This window comes from Hippichthys cyanospilos, chromosome 4, assembly GCF_059441005.1.
Source record: "Hippichthys cyanospilos isolate Australia breed blue-spotted pipefish chromosome 4, RoL_Hcya_1.0, whole genome shotgun sequence".
Lineage (NCBI taxonomy): Eukaryota > Metazoa > Chordata > Actinopteri > Syngnathiformes > Syngnathidae > Hippichthys > Hippichthys cyanospilos.
In genome coordinates, this window is record NC_142372.1 from 26,038,326 (window position 1) to 26,061,504 (window position 23,179).

The window sequence follows — 23,179 nt, forward strand, 5'->3', positions numbered from 1 at the left end:
TTCATTCCTTTTACATTACTCTCACCAAATGGAATGACCATAAACTAAACTCAAATGCTCAAAATAAATATTATTGCTCCTTTGGACTTGTAAATTATGCCTACATCGCAGGAAATGTAAAATAAAAACCTACAAAAACGACCTAAATTAAGTTCTCTGCATAGCAACAATAAACCAGCACCCTCTCTCGGCAACAACATGAGCTGCATGTTATAAACGGCTTCAAATAATATTATAAATTTAAAGCGCTGAGGAGCGTTTTTTGAGCTATATATTACAATGCATTGTAATTCGCCTTACCGTCATTTGTACTGTGTAAAATATTACTAGGTTTTTGCTATGACACCTTACACTACCACATCACCTCGCAGGCCTCTTGCAGCCATCTCATGGGAGGTCCACGCTGCCGCTTTGTGTTCTATTTCTCATTGGGTTTGGCCCTTCATAGGAGCGAGCCATAGCTCACTTTTATTGCCAGCGCCTCTTTTGGAGCTACAGTCTGAGGGCACTGCTGACTACCCCCACACAAAGCAAAGCTAAAAAAAAAAAAAAAAGACCGTGAACATTCTTGGATCGGGTCTTTACTTATGAGGAGAACAAAAAAGAAAGCTCCCACGACACTGGGCCTACTGTACAATAAAACAGGGGTCCCCAACCTTTTTATCACCACGGACTGTCAACGCGAGAGATTTTCATTGTGGACTGGTTTGATCAATTACTCAAAAACGCCAAAAAGAGGGAGGCAAAACAACTCAAACACTAGCCAGAATTTAGATCAACAGGTTGTTGCAAAATGTTTGACCCCCATTTCGTAGGCCAATAATTTTGACAATTTTCGTTGGAATTACCTCAAATTTTCACAGCTAGTGTAGAAACGTTTCATGTTTTTTGTGTGTAACGTTTGGCAGTTCTCTCTTTTCAGGTTAAGAAATGCTATTCACTTCAAACGAAAAGGCATTTTGTGTGTTAGAGTATGCTCGGTCTGAGTGACCGAAGACAGTGCAGCGTACCTTCTTCGCAAATTTTGCAAAGGCACCAACTACAAAACAAATTAGGACTTGGCACCATAAATTTCAAGAAAAGGGCTGCTTATGCATACTTAAATCACCAGGATGGTGTGAGGGGAATCATATTTTAGGTTGTTATCATTATGTGCTTATTTTTTGTCTAGAATAGTGTGCATTGCTATCCATCTATGCAGTCCTAGTTCATCTCGCCCCAGTCCTTCAATAAAGCTGTTGACGCAGGAAAGTGTGAGCTGGGACCTTGGCCCAGCTGTTGGTGGGATCCGACGGGCTCTTTTTGTTATGCCTTGTAATTTGCAATGCTTTGCTGAATGAATAAAAACCAGGCAGGGACGCTTGAGCGAATTGAATTAGTGCCGGCAACGCATGAGTTCGTTCGCCAAGCTTTTTCCCTGTGCCATGGCAGAGAAAAGTCAATCTTGGCCGGTCTGAGTTACTCTTTTTGTTGCTTAGCATCTAGGCTTTTCCTAGTCTTCTTTTAGAGATTTCTCTGACATTCTAACATGGTCCTTTGAGCCGGGATAGTTAAAACGCCTTCTCTTCGGTAGACGATCGACGGCCACTGAATTAATCGGTGCACCGCTGGAATCTGTTGGATTCTGGAAGCCCTCCTTTCCACGAGGCCAGACGTCCGACACTGCTCACCGGAGGAACGCAAACACTATCCAACGAACCAGAGGGACTCGACCAGCGGAGAGATTGCAAGAACAAAAAGATCAGTCTGCCCGGTCTATCGGACCTTAAACGAACGGTCCATCGGACCTTAAACGAACAGTAAATGTCAGCCTGACGAGTCTGGCAGGTTCAATCTGAACAGTCCATTGGCCTTTATATGGCACGGTCCATCGGACCTTAAACGGCTGGTCCATCGGACATTACACGAACGTCTTGACGGATTGAGTCTGACGAGACTGAACGGTCCATTGGACCTTAAACGAACAGTCCATCCGATTTTAAACGAACGGCCTGACTTAAACAGAGCAAGTTTAACATCTGGTGCACAGTTACTGATCATTTCTGTGACGTATGAGTGTGGAATGAATGTGGAGTGAATGTCCTGAGTGACGGGAAATCTAAAACTGGTGAAACGGCCGTGAGTATAAACACCTGGGAATGTATGCCTTTCGAGGTAGAAGCTCGGTATCCGACACGACACCAGGCACGTAGCATTTTTCCCGTAACAAAGGAAACATAGTCAATCATGAATAACAAAAATAAGTCCTCCGAGGTCGCAACTTGGCCCAAGGAGGCGGAATGGGAAAAGGAATGTTGTTACATTGTTGATTAATTGAAAGAAAATGTATGTTTAGCAGAAATAGAAAGTACTAAGTACAGTGGGCCCCCGGTTTACAAACTCCCTCTTTTACGAACTTTTCGACTTATGAGCGTGGACCGCGGCGTTTTTGTCCCCCTCTTATGCACAAACCTTTCGTTTTACGAACAATCTGACATGCCTTCACGAATGTGTTCGTACTATTATTTTCGCTTTGCTGCATCAACGAAATCAAATGTTCACGCTTGTCACGGTAACACTGAACGCTATTGCTCTTACAATTTCACAGTCACTGTCTCAGTCACGGTGTCAGACACGGACGGAGTCAGTCACGGGGATGCCGATATGCTATTGGTCGATTAAGGTCACAGTCCCAGTCTCACTCACGGAGATGCGGATATGCTATTGGCCGGCGTCACGTCAATCACAGAAATGCCAATATGCTATTGGTCGAACGCCTTTATCTAGCTTGATGGCACAGCTGGTCGGGATGGAAGGAAGGAGAGAAAATGAGTGAAAAACGGAAGGAAGGAATGTTGTGAAGACTTTGCAAACTTTATCTGTTAGACATGGCTTCTAAAATTGCAAGTGGCGTTAAAGGAAGAAGTAAGAGGATGATGACAATAGAAACCAAGCAGGAGATAATCAAAAAATACGAAGTAGGCGCACGCATAGTTAACCTTGCTCGTGAGTATGGCCGTAACCGCTCGGCAATCTTCTAAGGGCAAGACTTTCCTTGCCGGGGAGCGGACCTCGCTCGACAACAAAATGGAGAGGCTTCTTCTATTATGGATTAAAGAGAAGGAAATCGCCGGTGATATGTTCTAGTTTGAGAAAAGTTCTTGTTCAAGAAAATAATTCAATAAAGCCTCCACCCAGCTCAAGTCACGTCGCCCCAAAGGTAAATGTCATTTTTCCTTTGTATATTTGTTATTTAATTTAACTGTACAGTAGATTATGTTACTAATTTTTAATATGTGTATAAAGTTGTGATGTTTTTACCTAAGGTTTTTGCACGCGTTGCACGCATTCACTAATTAACATAGGTTTGGATTGCCCGTCATACGAGCAGTTCGATTTACGAGCGTAGCCGCTGAACGGATTAAGTTCGTAACACGGGGGCCCACTGTATATGGAAAAATGGAAAATCCAATACGGTTTTTCAAGGGCTGTGGATGACTGTGGTGGATTGGAGAAAGTGTTGAGGAAAGTGTCATTGAAGGACAAAGAAAAGAGTAAAAACAGTAATGATAAACAGTTGTTTAAATGCAAGACTTTAGTTGATAGAGCCAGACAGAAATGAGAGCGGAAAGTGGCTGACAAAAAAAGAGAAAAAAGAAAGTAGACAATGATCTGACTACAGCCACTGCCCTGTCAGCAACTAATGTAACCAGACAAGAAACCCAAATTAACGGTGGAAAACAGACACCAACAATTTGTACTGTATATGTATCTATATGGAGGACCATACGGACTACCAGACTTAACCCATTACCAGCCACCTAGTGGATGTTCTTTTCCAATTCACATAAAAAGACTGTTTGGCACAAGGGAGATGCATAAGCACAATGACTGGCCAATGACAGACAGATGGCCATCGACGTGTGCAGTCACAAGCGGCGCTCATATTGAACGTTTATGAAAATTTGTCATTTAAACAACAAATATTTGTACTTTTCTTTGTAAATTTAACTAATAAAACTTATGACCTCCAACATAAAGTGTATTTATTTAGTTTCATTAAGATCCATCAAGTAGTTTTTGAGATATGGGCATTTTATGAGATTATAAGATATGGGCACCAGTCCGGTGGTTGAGGACCTCTGCAATAAAACACACACCCTGCCCCTTGCTTCAAAGGCTCTTCAGAATTTGAGGATGCCCCACCCAGTCTTGCTAGCTGCTTTGGAAGCTTAATCCAAGCCTCAAGTCTTGTTTGAAAGAGTACTCGTTGCTCCAAACCCTAACGGAGCGTTTGTGAGGCGCACATTCTTGGAAAAAAAACAGGATTTACTGTACCGCACGCACACACACACACACACACACACTCATGTGTTGTGGTGAGGGGTTGTCGCCATGGCAACCAGATGTCCACTGCGCTCTTGTTTTTACACAAAGCTTCATTCTGGAGCGTTTCTCTTAAATCACGAGTACGGCTTTCACAGACGACACCGGACCCTCACCCCCGTGCCCACCTCCTGATTGTCCTCTGAAGCCCCCCCCCCCCCACCCCTCCTCCTCCTCCCTATTAATGCCGACTGTGTTCAAAACTGTTGCTTGAAACTTTAAACCCAGACTTTCAGAGTCTGATCATTGGACCTGAACCCTAACTCCCGGTCCTAAACGTTGCATGAAACCCACTGACTTTTCTTGAAAGCCTACTCTAAAAATCAACCCCTGGCTTGAAAGCCTCCTTTGAAAGCTCAATTCTTTGTACAGAAATTCTAACCAAGGATTAAAACCCTATTGTTGAAGGCCTACTAAAAAAGGCAACTTCAGAAGCCAAAAACTAGGTGAAAAACCGAGGCATTATACTTGTTAGTTTTTGATGCATTTTTATAACTTATTAATATTATTAATTTAAAGGGTTCAGGAGCATTTTCGTGTTTACATGTAAAAAGCAGCTCTACTTATGAGAGATTCACGTTACGAAACGACTTCCAGGACAAAGGAATTTTCATAAATTGAAGTACCACTATAAATAGAAAGGGATGTGTGTAAGGTATGTTTTTTTAAATTATTTACTTGTTGAAAATTGTAACAATAAGTCATGGAAGCAATAACACATTGTTTATATCTTGGTCTCAAACTCAAGGCCTGGGGACCAAATCGGGCCTGCCACAACATTTTATGTGCCTCGCGAAATGCTAATTATGACTTCAAGGTTCAGAGGACATTTGTAAGTTGTCTTCAACTTTAAAATTTTAAGGGGAAAACAACAACCATTATTTGTTACCAATCCCTCTTTTGAACAGTTTTTACTGGCCTCTGATTTCAAAACATGGTAAATGTGTGATGATTTTACTTAAACTGATGTGATTTCACAGTCATAACGGCTCTCCAACAGAAACTAAAACCACAGTTTGGTCCAAGATTAATCTGGGTTTTATTCCCCTGGTCTATATAACTTCTTTATATTGACCAGGGAAATAAAACCCAGTTATTTGTTATTTGTATTATTATTAGTATTATTAGTAATTGTAGCGAGCGGGAAAAATGTGGATGGCAAGCCACAAATGGCTCCCATTTGGCTCCCGGGCCATAGTTTGGACATTGGACATACTACTGTACTCTAATCTTCATTCGGAGCCCCTAAACCAGGAGTGTAAAACTCGTTATGGAGGAAAATCTATTCCCAAGTGGGCCGGACCAATAAAATCACGGTATATGTATAGTGAAACTCCTACAACGAAACCTGCATGTGCAAAAAAATCCATGCATTGAAAAAGGTCTTTATTACTTCCTCATACAACGAAAAAGCCTACGAAGCCAACGAAAAAAATCTGTATTTGCGTTACACTGAAAGTCACTACAGCAAAAACAAGCCTGCAGCAAAAATCTAGCTTGGTTTATTCTTGACGCCCTAGCACGCATGTTTTAGCATTTTATACTCGGAGCGGCTCCGCCCCCCCCCCCCCCCCCCCAGACGATATTCTACCATACTCTAGGTGGCAGTAAATGGACTCTAAAGCAAACAAACAACACTGCTCTATAACAGAAGTAGAGAATCCTTGATTCCTAAATTCTAACAAGCGTTTTTAAAAAGATTCCTCATCTCTCCCCAACGTGGTGCTCGCCAGGAGTTAATGGTATTTAGATCACGGCAGTCCTTTTCAGACAAATCATTAAGGTGCTTGCACCGGCAAACTTCCATAAACAATAGTTAATCCGCCATGGTATCCGCCCGTGAAGAAATTCTGGAAGATACGCGTTGCAGAAAATCTGTTGAGCGTGGACTCCGTGGAGGGACGTGGTTGCCGAAATAACGTCATTTGACGCATAGAATTCGCGGACGCGCCAAGGTTAAACTACGCTTAACACGTCAAGATAGAATAAAAGTCATAAAGATGAAAGATGGATGAAGCAAAGTGAAAACATTATGCAAGAAATTGACATATGAAAATGAATGCTCATTGTAGATCTGGCAATTTCTTAATTTCGTTTTTCTTTATTTTTTAATTGTTGAATGGTTTTATTTTTGACTTCTGTCAAATTATAGATTGTACAACACGTTTTTATGTTTACATTGAGATGTAGATTTGCTCTAGTGAAAAGTCCTCCGTTGTGAAACATTTCTGCTGTATACTGTGTATACAGTATATAGAGCTTTAAAACAACTTCAAATTTATTCTTTTTTGATACCGTCTAAAATATTGCAAGCAAAACATCACTATTAACTCATTCACTGCCAGTGATGGCGATAGACATCAAAAGAGCCAGTGAATAACTTGTCTTTGACATCAATAGCCGACACTGACAGTGAATGAGTTAATAGTGATGTTTTGCTTGCAATATTTTAGATCAGTGTTTTTCAACCACTGTGCCGCGGCATGTCAGGTGTGCCGTGGGTAATTATCCAATTTGTGTGCTTGTGCGGTCTAGCGCCTGGCAGCCTACTCATGTAGTACTCTTCCATACCAGTTAGCGGCAGCGGCAGCAGCAACAGCGGGTAGGCTAATTCCCTGGTGCTTGGAGACAAGCAAATTAGTGACGCTTGGATGCAGCGACAGGTGGATAGCAGGATGTTGAAAGTGATGGATACGTTTTTAAAGAGGAAACATGCCTACTCTGAACTGGACCCTGGACAAAATCTGAACTCAGATGATGGCCCTAGTATGAGTGGAGGTCGAAAGAAAGCAAAGACATCCAGCAAAGTTTCTCGCGCGAGGCAATACAACGAAAGCTATCTTTCATTTGGATTTATTTTACCGGAGATACAAAGGCACCGACGCCGTTGTGCTTGGTATGTGGTGAAAAGCTCTCCAACGGTGCTATTGTCCCAAGTAAGCTTAAACACTGTATCCAAACGAAACACCCTTCACTTCCAAACAAAAATGTGGAGTATTTTGTTCGCCCGCGTGGACACAAAGAGAAACAAGCAGCTTTCATGAGAAAAACCGCAAAGGTAAAAGAGAGAGCCCTTAAAGCTAGCTACCACGTCACTGAACTTGTGGCTAAATCAAAAAAGTCCCACAGAGCAATTCATACTTCCCGCCTGCAAAGCCATTGTAAATGAGATGCTAGGACCTGAAGCGGCTAAAGAAATAGCCAAAGTCCCTCTATCAGATAACGCAATTTCCAGACGGATTGATGAGATGTCTGCAGACATAAAAAGTGTGGTTTTGGACAAGATCCGTATCAGTAATAAATTTGCGTTGCAACTTGATGAGTCTATTGATATAAGTGGACATGCTCAACTCTTGGCCATTGTGCGTTTTGTAAATGGAGACACAATCAGAGAAAACTTTCTATTTTGCAAGGCTTTGCCAAGAAAAACAACAGGAGAGGAATTTTTTGTGTCACATCAGAATATCTGGAAAAAGGAGGACTTAAAGTGGGAAAATTGCACAAGTGTCTGCACTGATGGAGCTGCAGCCATGGTCGGGCGCACCAAAGGCTTTGTAAGTAGAGTGAAGAAAAAAAAAAAACTCAGATGTGATCATTACGCACTGTTTTTTATACCGCGAAACCCTTGTAGCCAAGACTTTACCAGCAGACCCCGTTTCTATGTTGGATGATGTTGTGCCCATGGTAGACTTTTTGTAGTCACGACCGGTGAAAAGTCGCATATTTGCGGCTTTGTGTGAGGAAATGGGAGCGGAGCACAAAGCCTTGCTGTTTCATACGGATGTCCGATGGTTGTCCCGCGGCAAGGTGCTGGCTTTTGTGTATGAGCTGCGAGAGGAACTTAGTGTTTCCGACAAATGAGGTGTCCGATTACGCAAAGCTGCTTGCAAGTGATGGGTGGTGTGCAAGGCTGGCATACCCGGCAGATATTTTTCGTCATCTGAATGAACCGAACACACGAATGCAAGGCCAAAATGAAAACCTGCTTACAAGGACTGATAAAATAAATGGATTCCGTTCAAAAGTACAACGCTGGCAGAAACACGAGGAAAGTGGCAATCTTGAAATGTTCCCACTCACCTATAAATGGCAAGATGTTAACACTGCTGCACTGTGTGCGATAATAGTTAAACATTTAAAAACTCTTGAGGAGAAGATGTCATTTTATTTCTCTTCAGCCTCCACGGAGTGCCTCGACTGGGTTAGGGACCCATTCAGCTCAGCATCAGCTGTTGGAAAGGACAATGACTTTACAGGAGCACGAGGAACTAACTGAACTGAGACAAGATGGTGGTCTCAAGCTAAGCTTTGCTGATCTACCTTTGGGCAGTTTTTGTTTGGCAGGTGCCAAGGAGTTCCCCATGCTGGCCTACAAAGCTATTTTGACATTGCTCCCATTTTCCACAACATACCTGTGTGAGGTGAGCTTTTCAAGCCTGACTGCTGTAAAAACTAAATACAGAGAAAGCTGAGAGCTGTGGAGGAAGAGCTTTGTGTGTGTCTTTCATCAATTCCTGCCAGGATATCAGTTCTGTGTTCATCGAAACAGGCCCAGGTTTCCCACTGAGTGAGTATAAATATGAAAGATTATAAAAGACTTTATTCTTTGTGTTTATTTGATTCCTATTCAAGACGTTATAATATAACGTCATTCTTCACTATTAAAAAACATATTAAAAATATAACACATATTGTTATTATATGCTTTTTTTTCTCCACATTTTCAGCTGGTGGTGTGCCGCAGGATTTTTTTCAATGAAAAAAATGTGCCTTGGTTCAAAAAAGGTTGAAAAACACTGTTTTAGATCGTATCAAAAAAGAATAAATTTCAAGTTGTTGTTTTAAAGTTAAAGTTGGGTGGCTTGATGGCCGTAGCATGCCTGCCTCAAAGTTAAAGGGACCCGAGTTCGGATCCAGCTGGCTCTGGCCTTCCGTAGTAGAGTTTGCATGTTATCCCTGAGCCTGCGTAGGTTCGCTCCAGGCACTCTGGCTTTCTTCCACACTCCAAAAACATGCATGGCTGGTGAATTGGACATACTAAATTGTCCTTAGGTATGATTGGGTGCTTTCATCTCTGTTTGCCCTGCGATTGGCTGGCAACCAGTTCAGGGTGTCCCCCACCTACTGCCCGAAGCCAGCTGGGACAGGCACCTCTGCATTAGACTTACATTAGAGCAGAGGTGTCAAGCCAATAAAATTATGGTATATATAGTTATATAACTTTAAAACAACTTCAAATTTATTCTTTTTTAACACCTTCCAAAATATTGCAAGCAAAGCATCACTATTAATCATGAAACATCAGCATTTCTGTTAATCTTAATACATTTCAATTTTTCATTTATTGAAAAAAAAATCAGTACATCTGACGGGCCGCATTAAACCCGGGCCAGTATCGGCCCGCAGGCCATATGCTTGACATCCCTGCCCTAAACCCTACTTAAGTGTGACGTGAACTCACCAATTTGTAGTCTTTGTGCAGTTTGCTGTACTGAAACATGTTGCAGAGGACAGTGGACGCTGCCCGGGAAGCTTTCAGGCCTCCGGAGCTGGCCACAGACACACACCCACACACACAAACACACATACACACACACGTGCGCACATGGTGACAAAGTGTGAGAAGAAGTAAATGTAACGAGGAGGAAATTCCAAAGCAGCGTGAGCGAGAAGCCCGGCACTAAACATTCATTCGCAACAATTACACTCAAGTCGTTAAGCTGCTCCCCCCTTTCAATATTGGAGATTTTCAAGACATGTTTTTTCATTTATTTTTTTTGTGGGAAGGATTTACTTTATGCACGCAAGTCGAATTTTGGGCACTGTCCAAAAGGACACACAGCATGACCATTAATGTGTAAAACTCTATGTTAAGTGAAAATCTTGTCTTGCGGTCGAAAATAAAAATGGCCAAAAATATTAAAGGCGGGTTTAAATTTGTTCCAAAAAAGTCCAAATATCATACAGTGTAAATGTATTTTTTGGGTAGTGTAAGCATGCTAGTTAGTTAGCAGTTAGTTAGTGCAGGTTGCCATGGTAAAAATGGGCCTTAATTAGAGCGTAAAAGTAAAGTGCAACCAGATTTCCACAATTCAGTTTGCCAATCAGTCTTTGCACACAATTTTAAGCATGTAATTGATTTATGTCACGTTCTGCCTGAGTTACGTTCTGCTATGGGTTTTGTTGTAGACATTTTGGGTTGTTTGTTTAGCCATTTAGTTGGTATAGTTTCTTCCCCGCATCTGCCTCGCCTCCCTGTCCATTAGTTTGATTTTGTCCACCTGTTGCCTGTGCGTTCCTGCCCTTGCGTGTCACCCAATCAGCTTCCCTTGCCTCTTGTTCTTTCCCAGCTGTTTGGCGTTGTTTTGTAATTAGCCTTGTGTATTTAAGTTGCAGCCTTGTCACTGTTAGTCGTCGGATTATTGTTATGGTCACCCTCACGTCCTCGCTCCCTCGTCCACAGTCACTCCGGTTCATCGATTGCCCTTCCCCGTAAGATTAGTTTTGTGTTCTCTCGTTCCTTTTGTACTTTGCCCAGTTTTTGTCTGTTTTTGTTCCTGCTATCTTTTGTTCATTAAAACGGTATTTTTGAGCACATCCCCTCCTGGCTCCCTTGCTCCTCGCACCCCCGGTCCATCCTCCCGCACACCCGCATTCAACTTGCCATGCCCCGTCGTGACAGATTTAGAAACAAATCTCAAAATCTACTTGATTGTTGTGTTATTATAAGTTTTAGAAATACCATATTTTCTGCACTATAAGTAAGGCCCATTGGATTATAAAGCGCACATTCAATGAATGGTCGATTTGAAAAGTCTTTTCACGTATAAGGCACAGCGCATTTTAAGTCACATAGAATAGAAGCTACAGTAGTGGCTGGGGTTGTGTTAAGCAACCACTAGATGGAGCTGTGCTAAAGCCAATGTGAACAAAACAACCAGAGAAGCCAGTCAAATGTTATTAATAGACAAACAGAAATGAAAAATAAAGATAAAGATACTATCTGAAGAATGGGGGAAAACACCACTTGATTACATTAAAAGATTGTTTTTGTCAAATTGCAAACAAAAACCTTAAAATATATTGTTTTGTTGATTTAAAAAAAGTTTCTGGATTTAGTTGAATAAATTGCAATTCCTTTTACAAAACGTTTGATTTTTGTGTCCCCATATAAATGTCTTCATAATTGGAGCGTATATAGCATATAAAAGGATCCTATTAACATTTTAATTATAAAAAAAATAAATAAATCCATTTAGAACTGAAACTCAGGGGTAAAAATTGAAGATTTGACATGGTGAGCAAGTAATTTTTCTTATCGTCCCACAAAAATGAACATTTGGGGTTTATGCGCTATATAAGGATAATAAGGCACACCGTCAGCTTTGGAGAAAATTCAAGGCTTTTACGTGCGCCTTATAGTGCAGAAAAGACTGTTCTGCAAAAGCTGCAAAGAAAATGGACCATTATAATTGTAAAAAATACATTTATGACTGAAACACAGGTAAAATAGGCTAATGTCACAGCTTATTTCCATGAGCTCGTTTCTGGCATTACATGTTAGTATTAGTCAAGCATAAATTTAATTCTCTGGTTTGATCAAACTTTTTGGTGGTTTTTACGTGGTGGAAATTGCACTGTGTTCCACCTACCTGTTGTCATGGGACATTTTGATGGCCACCAGCTTGGGCAGGCCGTTGAAGTAGGAGATGTCTCGGGCGGCCAGGGAGCTGCAGGTCACCAGGTGGTTGAGGGCAGCGCACATGTTGACCACCACTTCGCTGGACGGCATCTTCTGGAGACCATCGGCCGGCAGCTTGGACACTAGGACGTTCACCATGTTCTTGGCTGCTTCCACAAAATGTCCCAAATGAGAGTCAATTCTAACATGTCATGCTAACATCAAGCAGACTTGATAACATGAAGCGTTGTCCAAATATGAGCAATTTAGGTGTCAAGCTATGAGCCCAAAATGGGCCTTCAAAACAGAACGATCAACTGAGCTAACTCCCGTCTCATGGCTGTGACTGAGACTTTTCGCGTGTCCTGTTATGAGACACCATTCCATCCATTTTAAAGTTGATCAAATTCAGTTGAAAGCCAAAACTGACCATAAAAAAAATGCTTCAGATGAAATTTCCTGTTCCATTTCGGGATACCTTCGTCAGACATTTGGGTGCATTGTGTCATGATGGACGTGTCAACAAACTTTTAGAATTTTGATGAAACAGAAGTCAAGGGCTTATTGTTTTCTTTGTAAGTTTTTTTTTTTTTTTTGGGGGGGGGCTCTATGTAGGAATAACTGTAACTAGAAAATGTGCAATTCCTGAAGAAATTGCTTGTGGAGGCAAAAACGCTGAAGGGAGATGCGTTCAATGGTGGAATGATGTGAAATATTTGAATGGTTTGAATCTGTGAAGTATTCTGACTACAGTGATCCCCCGACTTCGCGGTTAATGGGGGGTGTCAACCCCTGCGAAGTCTGAAACCCGCGGAGTAGGGTATCAGTTCCTAGATTTCTATGTACGCCCCAATATAGCCGCAGTAACCATACACTCTTTTTTTTTAAGTATTTTATTTCCTTTCTCCTATTATTTAACATTACATTATCCTTATTAACATTATTGTATATTTATTAAATAACTAATATTACTTAGTTTGTTGAGAATTTGTTCTCAGGACTGGTTATCTACACTAAGACTCCGGTGAAAGAGTACGCAAGTCATCACGTTGAACTTCACATTTATTTTGGCTTATGTATGGTGTATCATGTAGTATCTGTTGAATAATAAATCAACAACAATCTTAAAGTCAGTCAACTAACATATAAACACTTGCTGAACTTTAGTCTATGAATTTACTGTATTTTAAGCCGACATTAGCGGGTTAGCAACAACTAACAACAACTACTAACTATAAAGTGCAACCTCTACACAAACGAACACATAAACAGAATAAACACTCATCGCTTACTAAACGTAGGCAGTAGCGTGCGTTATCAACATAAATGATAATGAACTATAAATACGAGCTTAAGTTGTCATTCACTACGTCACTGTAACGACCCAAGTGACGCAGAGAACGTAAAACAGGAAATGGAAATGCAACGTGACCCGACAAATTAAAAGCATGCATTTCAAAATAAGATAACGAACATCACAAACTCTAACGCTTGAAGAATTCTTAACCTAGTTATTACCTAATATTATTCAGTTATTTGATGAATACCGTACTGTATAATGTACTTTTTTCATTTTTTTCCCATTTTTGCGCATTTTTTAATTTTTTTTTTATTTTTGAAATATTTTTAATTTTTCCTGGAAAAACATAAGTACTGAGACCGCGATATCTGAGACCGCGAAGTAGGAGGGATCACTGTATTACAAAGTTGGAACTGTTTGAATAGGCTAAATAATGTAGAAGATACAAGGGAAAAACTGAAAAAAGTGGAATTGTGGGAATATTTTGAATTATGGGAAGAGGAAAATGGATACACATGGAATGGCGGGAATCGAGTTAAGTTGGAACGGTGTAATTCGGATGAGTAAAGGCGAAGAAGGAAGGTTATAAAATTTTTGTGAAAACAGTGGAAATGAATGAGGAATTATCGGTAATACTATTAAAATAATTATGAATTATTGGAATGTGTGAATATTAGTAATAATGAAAATGTAAAAGGAATGACTTAAATGATGTATATGTGAAATGGGGACGCTTCCAATGTGAAATGTTAAATATGCCATTGGGAATGAATTATCAATTATTATCGGTGAAAATTATGGAATTACAGTGGTACCTCGGTACTCGACCATAATCCGTTCTGAGGTGGTGGTCGAGCACCGATTTGTTCGAACACCGAAAGCAATTTTCCCATAAGAAATAATGGAAAGTATGTGTGCACAAGTAAATGTGCACAAGCAGTACATGATAAAGATAAAGATAAATAAAGCATTATAAACCATTTTGTATAATTTACTTACGTTTTGGAGAGTGGTTGATGGCATACAGGAATGGATGTGGAGAGGACGGGAGGGAGTTACTCCTTCCATGATGACGCTAGCTAACTGCGACGCGAGGTACACCGCGTTCATATTTTGCTATAATTTCCTTCTTCGGTTCAATAGTGGTCCTCATTGTTTTCCTCTTTGCCTTCCCCTTATCACTGTCTTTCTTTGGACCCATTATTAAGGGCTAGAGCAACACGAAAAAGTTTAAATCCGGGAAGAAATACTCGAACAAACGTCTTACTCCGCTGGCGGTCTGAGTTGAACTGGCGCTTACCCGCTGGCCGAGAAGGGCCGAGGAGCGCGTTCGGGTCGGCTCGGCTCGGCTCGGCTCGGCTCGGCTCGGCTAGGCTCGGCTAGTCGAGCACCGAAAATCTGTTTGAGGTCCGATGCATTATCTACTTGAATTTTTTGGTCGAGCACCGATTTGGTCGAGTATAGAGGCGGTCGAGTACCGAGGTACCACTGTATGGGAAAATATTAATATTTATGAATTATTGGAACGATGGAAATGATCCCTAAGGCGAAATGAATGAGCTAAATGTTGTGAATGTGTAATGGGAAAGCTCAAAATGTGAAATTTAAATCTCCCATTGGAGATGAATATTGGAATATTGAAGTGAAAATATGGAATTATGGGAAATATTAAAATGTGAATCGTGATATATACCGGTCCCATTTTCAAAATTGGTCCTTTGGAATATTTACCGGCAAAGCAAGGAATAGATAGAGTCGATTTCATTTAGAGTTAGAGTTCATTTTTACCTTGTCACATTTATTTCACATTATTTATCCTGTCACGTAAACACATTGGGTAAGTTCGCCTTCTTTCCATATCATCCCTCATGGTTTTGTCTAACTGCCCATAGTAAGACTCATGTAATTTCAATGGGTCTTTAGTTATAGTCAGTCCCAGGTACTTGATTGATTTAGCCTCCCACTTAATTTGCTGTTCTTTTAGAACCTGGGTCGGCGTACAATTAAACATAATAACCTGTGTTTTCGGTATACGGTATTCACTTGGTAGCCTGAATATGAGCCAAATCTCTCCAAGATATGTTGTAAATAGAAAAAGAAATCCACAGGGTTCTATAAGTAAATCATAATATTGTCTGCGAAAAGACTAATTACCGGTATATGTTTTTGATTATCTAATTCTATCCCTTCAATAGATACTGTATATCATGTCTTACCATCTCGGCCAGTGGTTCAATATACAAAGCAAACAGTGAAGGACTTAGACAACAACCCGGTCTGGTTCCTCTTTCCAATGAGAATCTATCAGATAAAGAGCCATTGACTTTTACTCTAGCTGTTGGTTTGTGGTACAATGTCCTAATGCATTGAATGAATTTATCATCAAATCCAAATTTTACAATGTTAGGTATAGAAATCCCCAGTTTATTGAACACTTTTCAGCGTCTAAGCTAATCAAAGCTGTCGAGATTTTGTCATTCCGTATTTTATGCACGATATGTATTATTCTTCTAATATTATCATGTGTTTGTCTACTTCCTTCAAACTAGAAGAATCTACCAATTCTGGTATAAATGTCTGGAGTCTATTTGATATAACTGAGGTGTACATTTTATAATCTACATTCAGTACTGTGAAGGGAATCATATATTAGGTTGTTATCATGGTCTCCATCTACCAATTCTGGTATAAATGTCTGGAGTCTATTTGATATAACTGAGGTGTACATTTTATCATCTACATTCAGTACTGTGAAGGGAATCATATATTGGGTTGTTATCATTACGTGCTTATTTTTTGTCTAGAATGGTGTGCATTGTTATCCATTTATGCAGTCCTAATTCATCTCACCCCAGTCCTTATATAAAGCTGTTGACGTAGGAAAGTGTGAGCTGGGACCTTGGCCCAGCTGTTGGTGGCGCCCAACTGGCTCGTTTTGTTATGTCTCGTAATGTGCAATGCTTTGCTGAATGAATAAAAAGCAGGCAGGGACACTTGAGCGACGAATAAATGCTATTGGCAACGCATGACTTCGTTCGCCAAGCTCTTCTCCCTTTGCCTGGGCAGAGAAAAGTCAATTCTGGCTTGTCTGAGTTACTCTTTTTGCTGCTTAGCAGCTAGGCTTGTCCTAGTCTTATTATATAGATTTCTCTGACAAGTACTGATATAGGTCTATAATTATGGCACTATTCCTTGTTTTTCAGTGGTTTGGGAATCACTGTAATAATAGCCTCTGTCCATGATGGGGGACTTTCGTTCTTAGTCCAGTTAAAGGTGTTACACATGTCCACTCATTTTAGTGTCCAACAATGAAACCATTGTCAAGAACTAATTTTTCTACAGTTCCAACAGGTGCATTTTAGTGCAAAATCTATATTCAATTCAAGCCATGTTCCTGAAATATTTCTGCAAGATGAGAGATGTTCCCACTACACTTTATTTTGATAAAAAAAAAAAAAACAAACTGCGATGTGGGCTAGTTATTTGCATGCGTGAGTGGATCAACCTCAACTTGGAAGTGGTTGTAGGATCCTCATGTGGAACGGCTGTCATCGAGGAGAGTTGGCATTTTTGCCTTAAAATAACTGATTGCTAATTTGGCGAATTGAAGCCCCTTTAAGAGTCTCATGCTATGGACTCAAGGTCAGCCATCGGCCTGCTCCCAAACAAACTTTTATCCGGACTCCACAGACTACCCGTTCCTGCCCTCCTCCTAAAAAGTGCCCTTGGACTGATGCACCTCCTCCTACTGGGACAATTTACTTGGTGTAGGACACTCTTTCACAAACACAGACACCACATCAACTGTCATAATTCAACGCCTCTAAGTTTCAACCACGTGACGTGACTGCTGCTTGAGGAAGCCATGGACCCGCCGACCCACCCCAGTCATCTACATGTTGTGCGAGATATAAGAGATTATGGTGTCTATTTTTTGACGCATGTGCGGGGATTTTTGTTTTCCCAGACTTGATTTCCCCCTTGTTTGGAGGCGTGGACGAAGACTTTTTTTTCTCTCCTCTTTTACCACCTCATGTAACCTTATTTTTGCTAAGATCTTGGAGCCCTGTCTTCTCTCTTCTCCTGTCAGTCAATTGTATTATTATCATGTGTCTTGGATGGTTCGAGTCAGTTAAGTCAAAATTTCATACCTTGTACTTGTGCAGGTGTAATGATAATGAATAATTTCTTATGCTGATTCATGTTGAGGCCCTGCAAATAGTGTGACAATGGAGCGGAGGAAAAACACAGAGCGGCGCAAACTGACCGACGAGGTCTTTGTTGGGGGCGTGTCTGGCCAGGTTCCTCAGAAGGGCGGTGAGCGGTCGCAGCTCGGCCTCGTTTTCAGCGTCCAGTAGGTCCAGTAGGGTGGGCAGCATCCTCTCCCGCTCCAGGATGACCGCGCTCAGCACCGCCGACCACTAAAAGACAATGGCGTCACTCACGCCAGCTGGCTCGCCAACGGCGCCTCATGTTGGGAGGGATCGAGGTACCCTGGCGTCTCCAGCGGTGAGGTTCTGCAGCGCCCCGACGGCCGCCTCCCTGGTGGCGGAGCTGCTCTCATGGCTCTGGAGGACCCGCTTGTACAGCGCCACTACCCGTGGGTGCCACAGCCACTCTGCGCCACGCACTTCTCGCGACAACTCTGACATGATGGCCAGGCTTTGCTGACGCTGATGCTGCACGAAAACATGCGGGCGCATTGGCTCGGAGTGGCCCGTCATTGGACAAAGTAACAATACTGGCAGTCTACATGTGTTACTGCACCGTTTGTGCCAAAAACTCAATTCAAACTATTGAGACGTCATTGCTTGCTTCCTTTACCCATCTATGGCATTGTGTTGCCTAGTGACCAGGCAATAAAATATGGGCAGACCGACACCGAGACGATGTGGCAGCTTTGGCAGAGGCCCGCTGTTGTTGTACGTAACTGGACCTCCGCTGGCCTCGCCAGAACTTGAGCTTCCCTGAGGACCCGAGCCCACTTCTCGGGTTTCCGCCCGTTGCTCTCTGAGTCAATGACACCTCCCGAGGGGACACGTGTGTCCACACCAATCAGCCAGGAGGGGAACATCCATAGAAGCTGATCGACTTTCACTTATATAGCGCTTTTCTACCTTGGGTACTCAAAGCGCTTTACACTAACTAGTCCTTTACCTACTGATGACGCAGCATCAGGAGCAATTAGGGGTTCAGTGTCTTGCTCAAGGACACTTCAACATGGTCATGATGGTCGGGGGATCAAACCCACAGCCTCTCAGCTGGGAGACGAACACTCTACCAACGAGCCATGCCAGCTCATGCAAACTTTTTCTAACAAGGGCCACTTGTCCTTTTTCACCTTTGGCTCATTTGCACGATATCATCGATAGATACTTGGCATGGATCTTTTTTATTTTTAACTGAAAAAAAAAGAAGTACATTTTTCAAAACATTTTGGGGACTTATGTATTTTCTGTAGGGAGCTATTTTGTTAAAGTTTTTAAGACATGCTTCTGACCTTGGGGGCCAAAATATCTTCATCCAACAAAGGTAGTAGCAATATGGAGGTGAGTGGCAGGCGGTACATGCAAGGGACCCAGACAAGTATTGATTTTGGTGTGAGCACATACAAACCTGGGCGTTCTTCTTGCTGTACATGGTGAAGCAGCCCATGGCCTCTGTGTCACTGGGGACGGAGCCTCTGCTGGGAACCTCCAGGCGAAGTCGCATTGAGTGGGGCAGCTCCGAGTACAGCTGGTAGGACAGGTTCCTCAGTATGCACACAGAGTTCTCCAAGCCCTGGACAACAGGAGGCGGAACAGAGGATGAATGCAGAGGAGGAGGGGGAAGACCAGGAGGCAGAGAAGAAGGAAGAGGATGAGCAGGAGGAGGAAGGAGAGAAGATGAAGAAAAGAACAAGGAGGAGAAGAGGGATAAAGAGGAGTAAAAAAAAGCAAGAAGTAGTAAAGAACAAAGAGGAGGAAAAGAAAGAAAAGGAAGGGGAGGATGAAGAGAAGAAAATAGGAGGAGAAGAACAAGAATGGCGAGGAAGAGAAGGAACAGAAGAACATGAAGAAAAAGAAGAGAAGGAAGAGAAAAAAAGAGGATAAGAGACGGAAGAAGATAAGAAGAAGCAGGAAAAGGAAAGTAAGGAAAAGGACATGAAGGAGAAGCAACAGAACAAGGAGAAGAAAAAGGTAAAAGGAAAAGAACAAAGAGAAGAAAAGGGAAAAGGAAGTGAAGGAAAAGAACAAGAAAAAAAGGAAGAGGAAAAGAAAAAAGAGAAGAATACAAAGAAGACAAAGAACAAGAAGGAAAATAAAGAAGGAGGAGAAGAGAATGTAGAAGGAGAAGATCAAGGAAGGGGAGGAAGAGAAGAAGAAGTGGGAGAAAGAAGAGGGGGAGAAGGAGAAGAGGAGGGAAAAAAGAAGATAAGGAGGAGCGGAACAAGGAGGGGGGAAGAGGAGGAAGAGAAGCAAAAAGAGGAGAAGAAGGAGAAGTAAAAGAACAAGGAGAAGAAAACAGAGGAGGAAGAGGAGGACGCCAAGAAGAAAAAGAACAAGGAGAAGGAAGAAGAGACAAATACAAAGAACTAGAGCAGCAGCAGGAGACGTAGATGGGATGTTTAAGTAACCTTGTCGTCAGCGCTGACTTCCTGCTGGATGTAAGACACCAGCGAGTCCACCAGACCCGAAACCTGCCTCATCCTCTCTCTGGTCCTCTGGTTGACAGAGCTCAGGTTTCTGCGCCACAAGGCGTCAACCACGCATTCACCTCACATGCAGGCACTTGCTGACCCGCTCGGAAAATAGCTAAAGGCCATGGGCCGAGCCTACCTGAGGCACCCGGTGGTGTTGTTGAAGATGTCTTTCTCGGAGGGGCTGAGTGGGACGCTGCCACAAAGAGGGATGAGAACTTTGCAGCTGAGCTCTGACAAAGCCTCTCTGCAAAGCTTCTCCTTGAGGTTGTCTCTGGATGACAGATTCCACAGCACGCCTGCCGGCGGGACGCCACATTGGCATCACATTTAGTGTTAGGTGCTTTAGAGCAGCAGTCCCCAACCACCGGTCCACGGCCGGTCTGTTGATCAACTGGTACCGGGCTGCGTGGGCTGCACCCGAAATAATGTTCTGGAAATTATTTAACAGTTACGTTTGTGCTTGATCTTTGTTTTTTGGGTGCTGCTTCTAGCCACTGTTGATGTTACATACATAGTGAGAAGGATGATGTGGTTTTTAGAGCTGCCAGCAGCAGCAGCAGCACCCCCCCCCCCCCCCGGTCCGTTACATAGTACATACATAGTGAGAAGGATGATGTGGTCAGGACACCCCCAGTCTGCAATACAAATCTAAAGCGTTCAAAGATCCATGGTGATTAAAAAGGTTGGGGACCGCTGCTTTAGAGCTCCTGGGCCTATTAAAAAAACAAACAAAAAAAAACCTGAACCTGTGATGTTCTTGCGGAGCTCCTCGTCCGGTTCTCCCAAGATGGCGACAAGGCGCCCCACACCCTCGGCGTCGATGAGTGCCACCTTGTTGTCGGCATTCTCGTAGATGAGGTTACGTGTGGCGCCGGTGGTGAAGCGCTGCACCTCCAAGTTCTCGCTAGCAAAAAGCTGAACCAGCGCCGGGATGCCTTGGAGAACGCGGACCTGGTGGGACGTTGATACACCGCTACCCAAGGCAGCCTCAAAAACCGGAAGACGAAAAATCGAGTTGAGGGAGTACCTGGTTTTTGCAATCGTTGCTATGGTAACACCGATGCTGAATGTAGGCGGCGCCCAGAATCTGCAAGGCGGCGTCCGGTTCTGACAGATACCTAATGGCAGTGTGCATGTCCAGACCTTGCATCCTACAAAGGTTACAAGGAGACGTATTATTTTTGTCTTGTTAAAACCAAGTGTGGAAAATGCCTCACCCTCCCAGTTGGTCATTGCTGTGAATGGACGCTACGTCCAAGACGTCCAATCCCTTGCCCACACTCCTGACGCTGCGCAAGGACGCCGCTCGGTGAATGGATGCCGCCCTCTGCATGGAGGCGACGTGGTGCAAGGCGCTTTCGTAACCCAAGGGGGGACCTGGACGGTGGATGTGCCACTGTGGGGAGCGCTGAGCTCCCCAACTGTTGCCCCGGGCCCCCCAGCCCTCGCTTCGAGCCCCCGAGCCATCCTGGCTGTATGTGGCACCGTGTTGCTGACGGTTGGCGATGCGGGTGATGGTGCGGTGGGAGGGGCCTTTGTAGGTGAAGTGGATGGGCATCTCCCCGTCGGGCCAGTATCCACCCGCCAGTCCTGGGGGGGCCAGCGGTCCGCTGAGGGTGCGCCTGAGGGCAGGGGGCGGCGGTATCAGGTTCTCAAGGTGTGGTGCCTCGTGATCACCCATCTCGGCCTGGCACAGCGACCTGGTGCGGCGGCTACAAGTTTGGAAGCTGCTTTGTGCCACACTGGCTCGCACCTTGGAGGAGGTCTCCACCGCCGAGCGAGACGAGAAGCCGCAGGAGGGCATGGTGGCCACCTGGATCGATAGGAGTACCCGTTAGGCCTGGATCTGACCGCGCAAACAGATTTCGTAAATTGTGTGTGACTAGACTCAGTGGTGCTCAGCTCAGTTTGTGGACAAGTGCAGGGGGAGCGCTGCGCCGCTGTGGGAGAAGTCTCTCACACACACACACACACACACTCACACATAACAGTCATGCCGTTCACTCCCTTCATACTGTTTACGGCAAGCAGTGTGTGTACGAAAAGTCTTGACATGGCAGCGGCGCAGACTTGCACTTGAAGCAAGGATGCGCAAAATTTACATGCATATTTTATGATTTTCAAACAACTTTTGAGCTAAATTGGTAAAGTTGCAGTATTTTGCCCACCCCTTGGACCTTTACATCAAAGGCATTTCACATGAATAGGAAAGCATTGAAAAAAAAGATACTTGGGAGTTGAAATTTCACCAAGATGGTGACAAAATGTTGTCACAAAGTTAAGCACTTAGTTCTGCCAAGCGTGCCATTCCTTGGCTAAAATACCACGAGAAGGATGTGGAAAAGAAAATAACCCTGAAATTGTCAAAATACTTCACAAGGGTTAAAGGTCAGGGACTAAAATTTCATGGGGAATGTTAAAAAAATTTCTTCATGGGAGATGTCAAGGATAGTTGGTAAAATGAGCCTTTAATGCAATCCAAATGCCTCTGAAGCTTGAGCCTTACAGGTGTACTTACTTTATTATTTCCAGTGTTAGGGCTACCGGAGGCCACGTTAAAAGAGCTAGAAAGCAGGCTACACCATGAAGATACTGCGCAATTTTCCCAGAGTGCTATACAGAGCAAAGCAAAGAGCAAAGTTTTGTAATTGAAACGGGAGAAAATTTGAGTGGTATTGACAATAAAATTCTTGAAATAGCTACAGCTGGCATTGTAGACATTCACATTAAAACACTCAAGTAAGATACCACTTTGGTTTGTCATCTCGCTGGCACGCCATTAGCACTTTAGCGAGTGAGCCGAATGCCATCAAACAGGAAGTGTTTCGCATGACCGCAAACTAAACTGAAGTAAACTTAAATGCTCAAAATAACCCATAAATAAATATTATTGCTTCCATGGACTTGTACAAGATTCCTGGATCACTGGAAATGTCAAATAAAAACGTACAAATTAAACACCCTAAAAGAGTGTCTCTCTCTGCCCTCATCACCAACACATTATCACCATATCAAATCAAGTGTCCACTGTTACAATTAATATGATTATTTCAAAGGGATTAGGAGCCATTTTAATATACTTTACATGATATATTTTGACTTTTATCCACTAAGGTAATTAGTAAGGTAATTAGCCTGCATTCTACTTGCT

General features: G+C 42.9%; 2 protein-coding genes across 3 annotated transcripts in view; one reads left to right on the plus strand and one right to left on the minus strand.

Moving 5' to 3' along the window:
* LOC148425190 (uncharacterized) overlaps positions 1–4,066 on the plus strand; it is a 19,597-nt gene extending 15,531 nt beyond the window's left edge. For both annotated transcript variants that reach the window (XM_088413420.1, XM_088413418.1), the window contains one exon: positions 1,574–4,066. In XM_088413420.1, coding sequence (XP_088269546.1) covers positions 1,574–1,769 — 196 coding nt within the window. In that variant the 3' untranslated portion in view covers positions 1,770–4,066. The remainder of the gene's footprint in view (positions 1–1,573) is intronic.
* Positions 1–23,179, minus strand: part of LOC148425191 (plakophilin-3-like) — a 43,848-nt gene that overhangs the window by 3,491 nt on the left and 17,178 nt on the right. The window contains exons 3-12 of the mRNA XM_088413381.1: positions 21,246–21,841; positions 21,056–21,179; positions 20,775–20,979; positions 20,165–20,324; positions 19,963–20,071; positions 18,963–19,127; positions 17,840–18,025; positions 17,614–17,767; positions 12,018–12,213; positions 9,827–9,914 (exon numbers count right to left, since the gene is read on the minus strand). Coding sequence (XP_088269507.1) covers positions 9,827–9,914; positions 12,018–12,213; positions 17,614–17,767; positions 17,840–18,025; positions 18,963–19,127; positions 19,963–20,071; positions 20,165–20,324; positions 20,775–20,979; positions 21,056–21,179; positions 21,246–21,841 — 1,983 coding nt within the window. The remainder of the gene's footprint in view (positions 1–9,826; positions 9,915–12,017; positions 12,214–17,613; positions 17,768–17,839; positions 18,026–18,962; positions 19,128–19,962; positions 20,072–20,164; positions 20,325–20,774; positions 20,980–21,055; positions 21,180–21,245; positions 21,842–23,179) is intronic.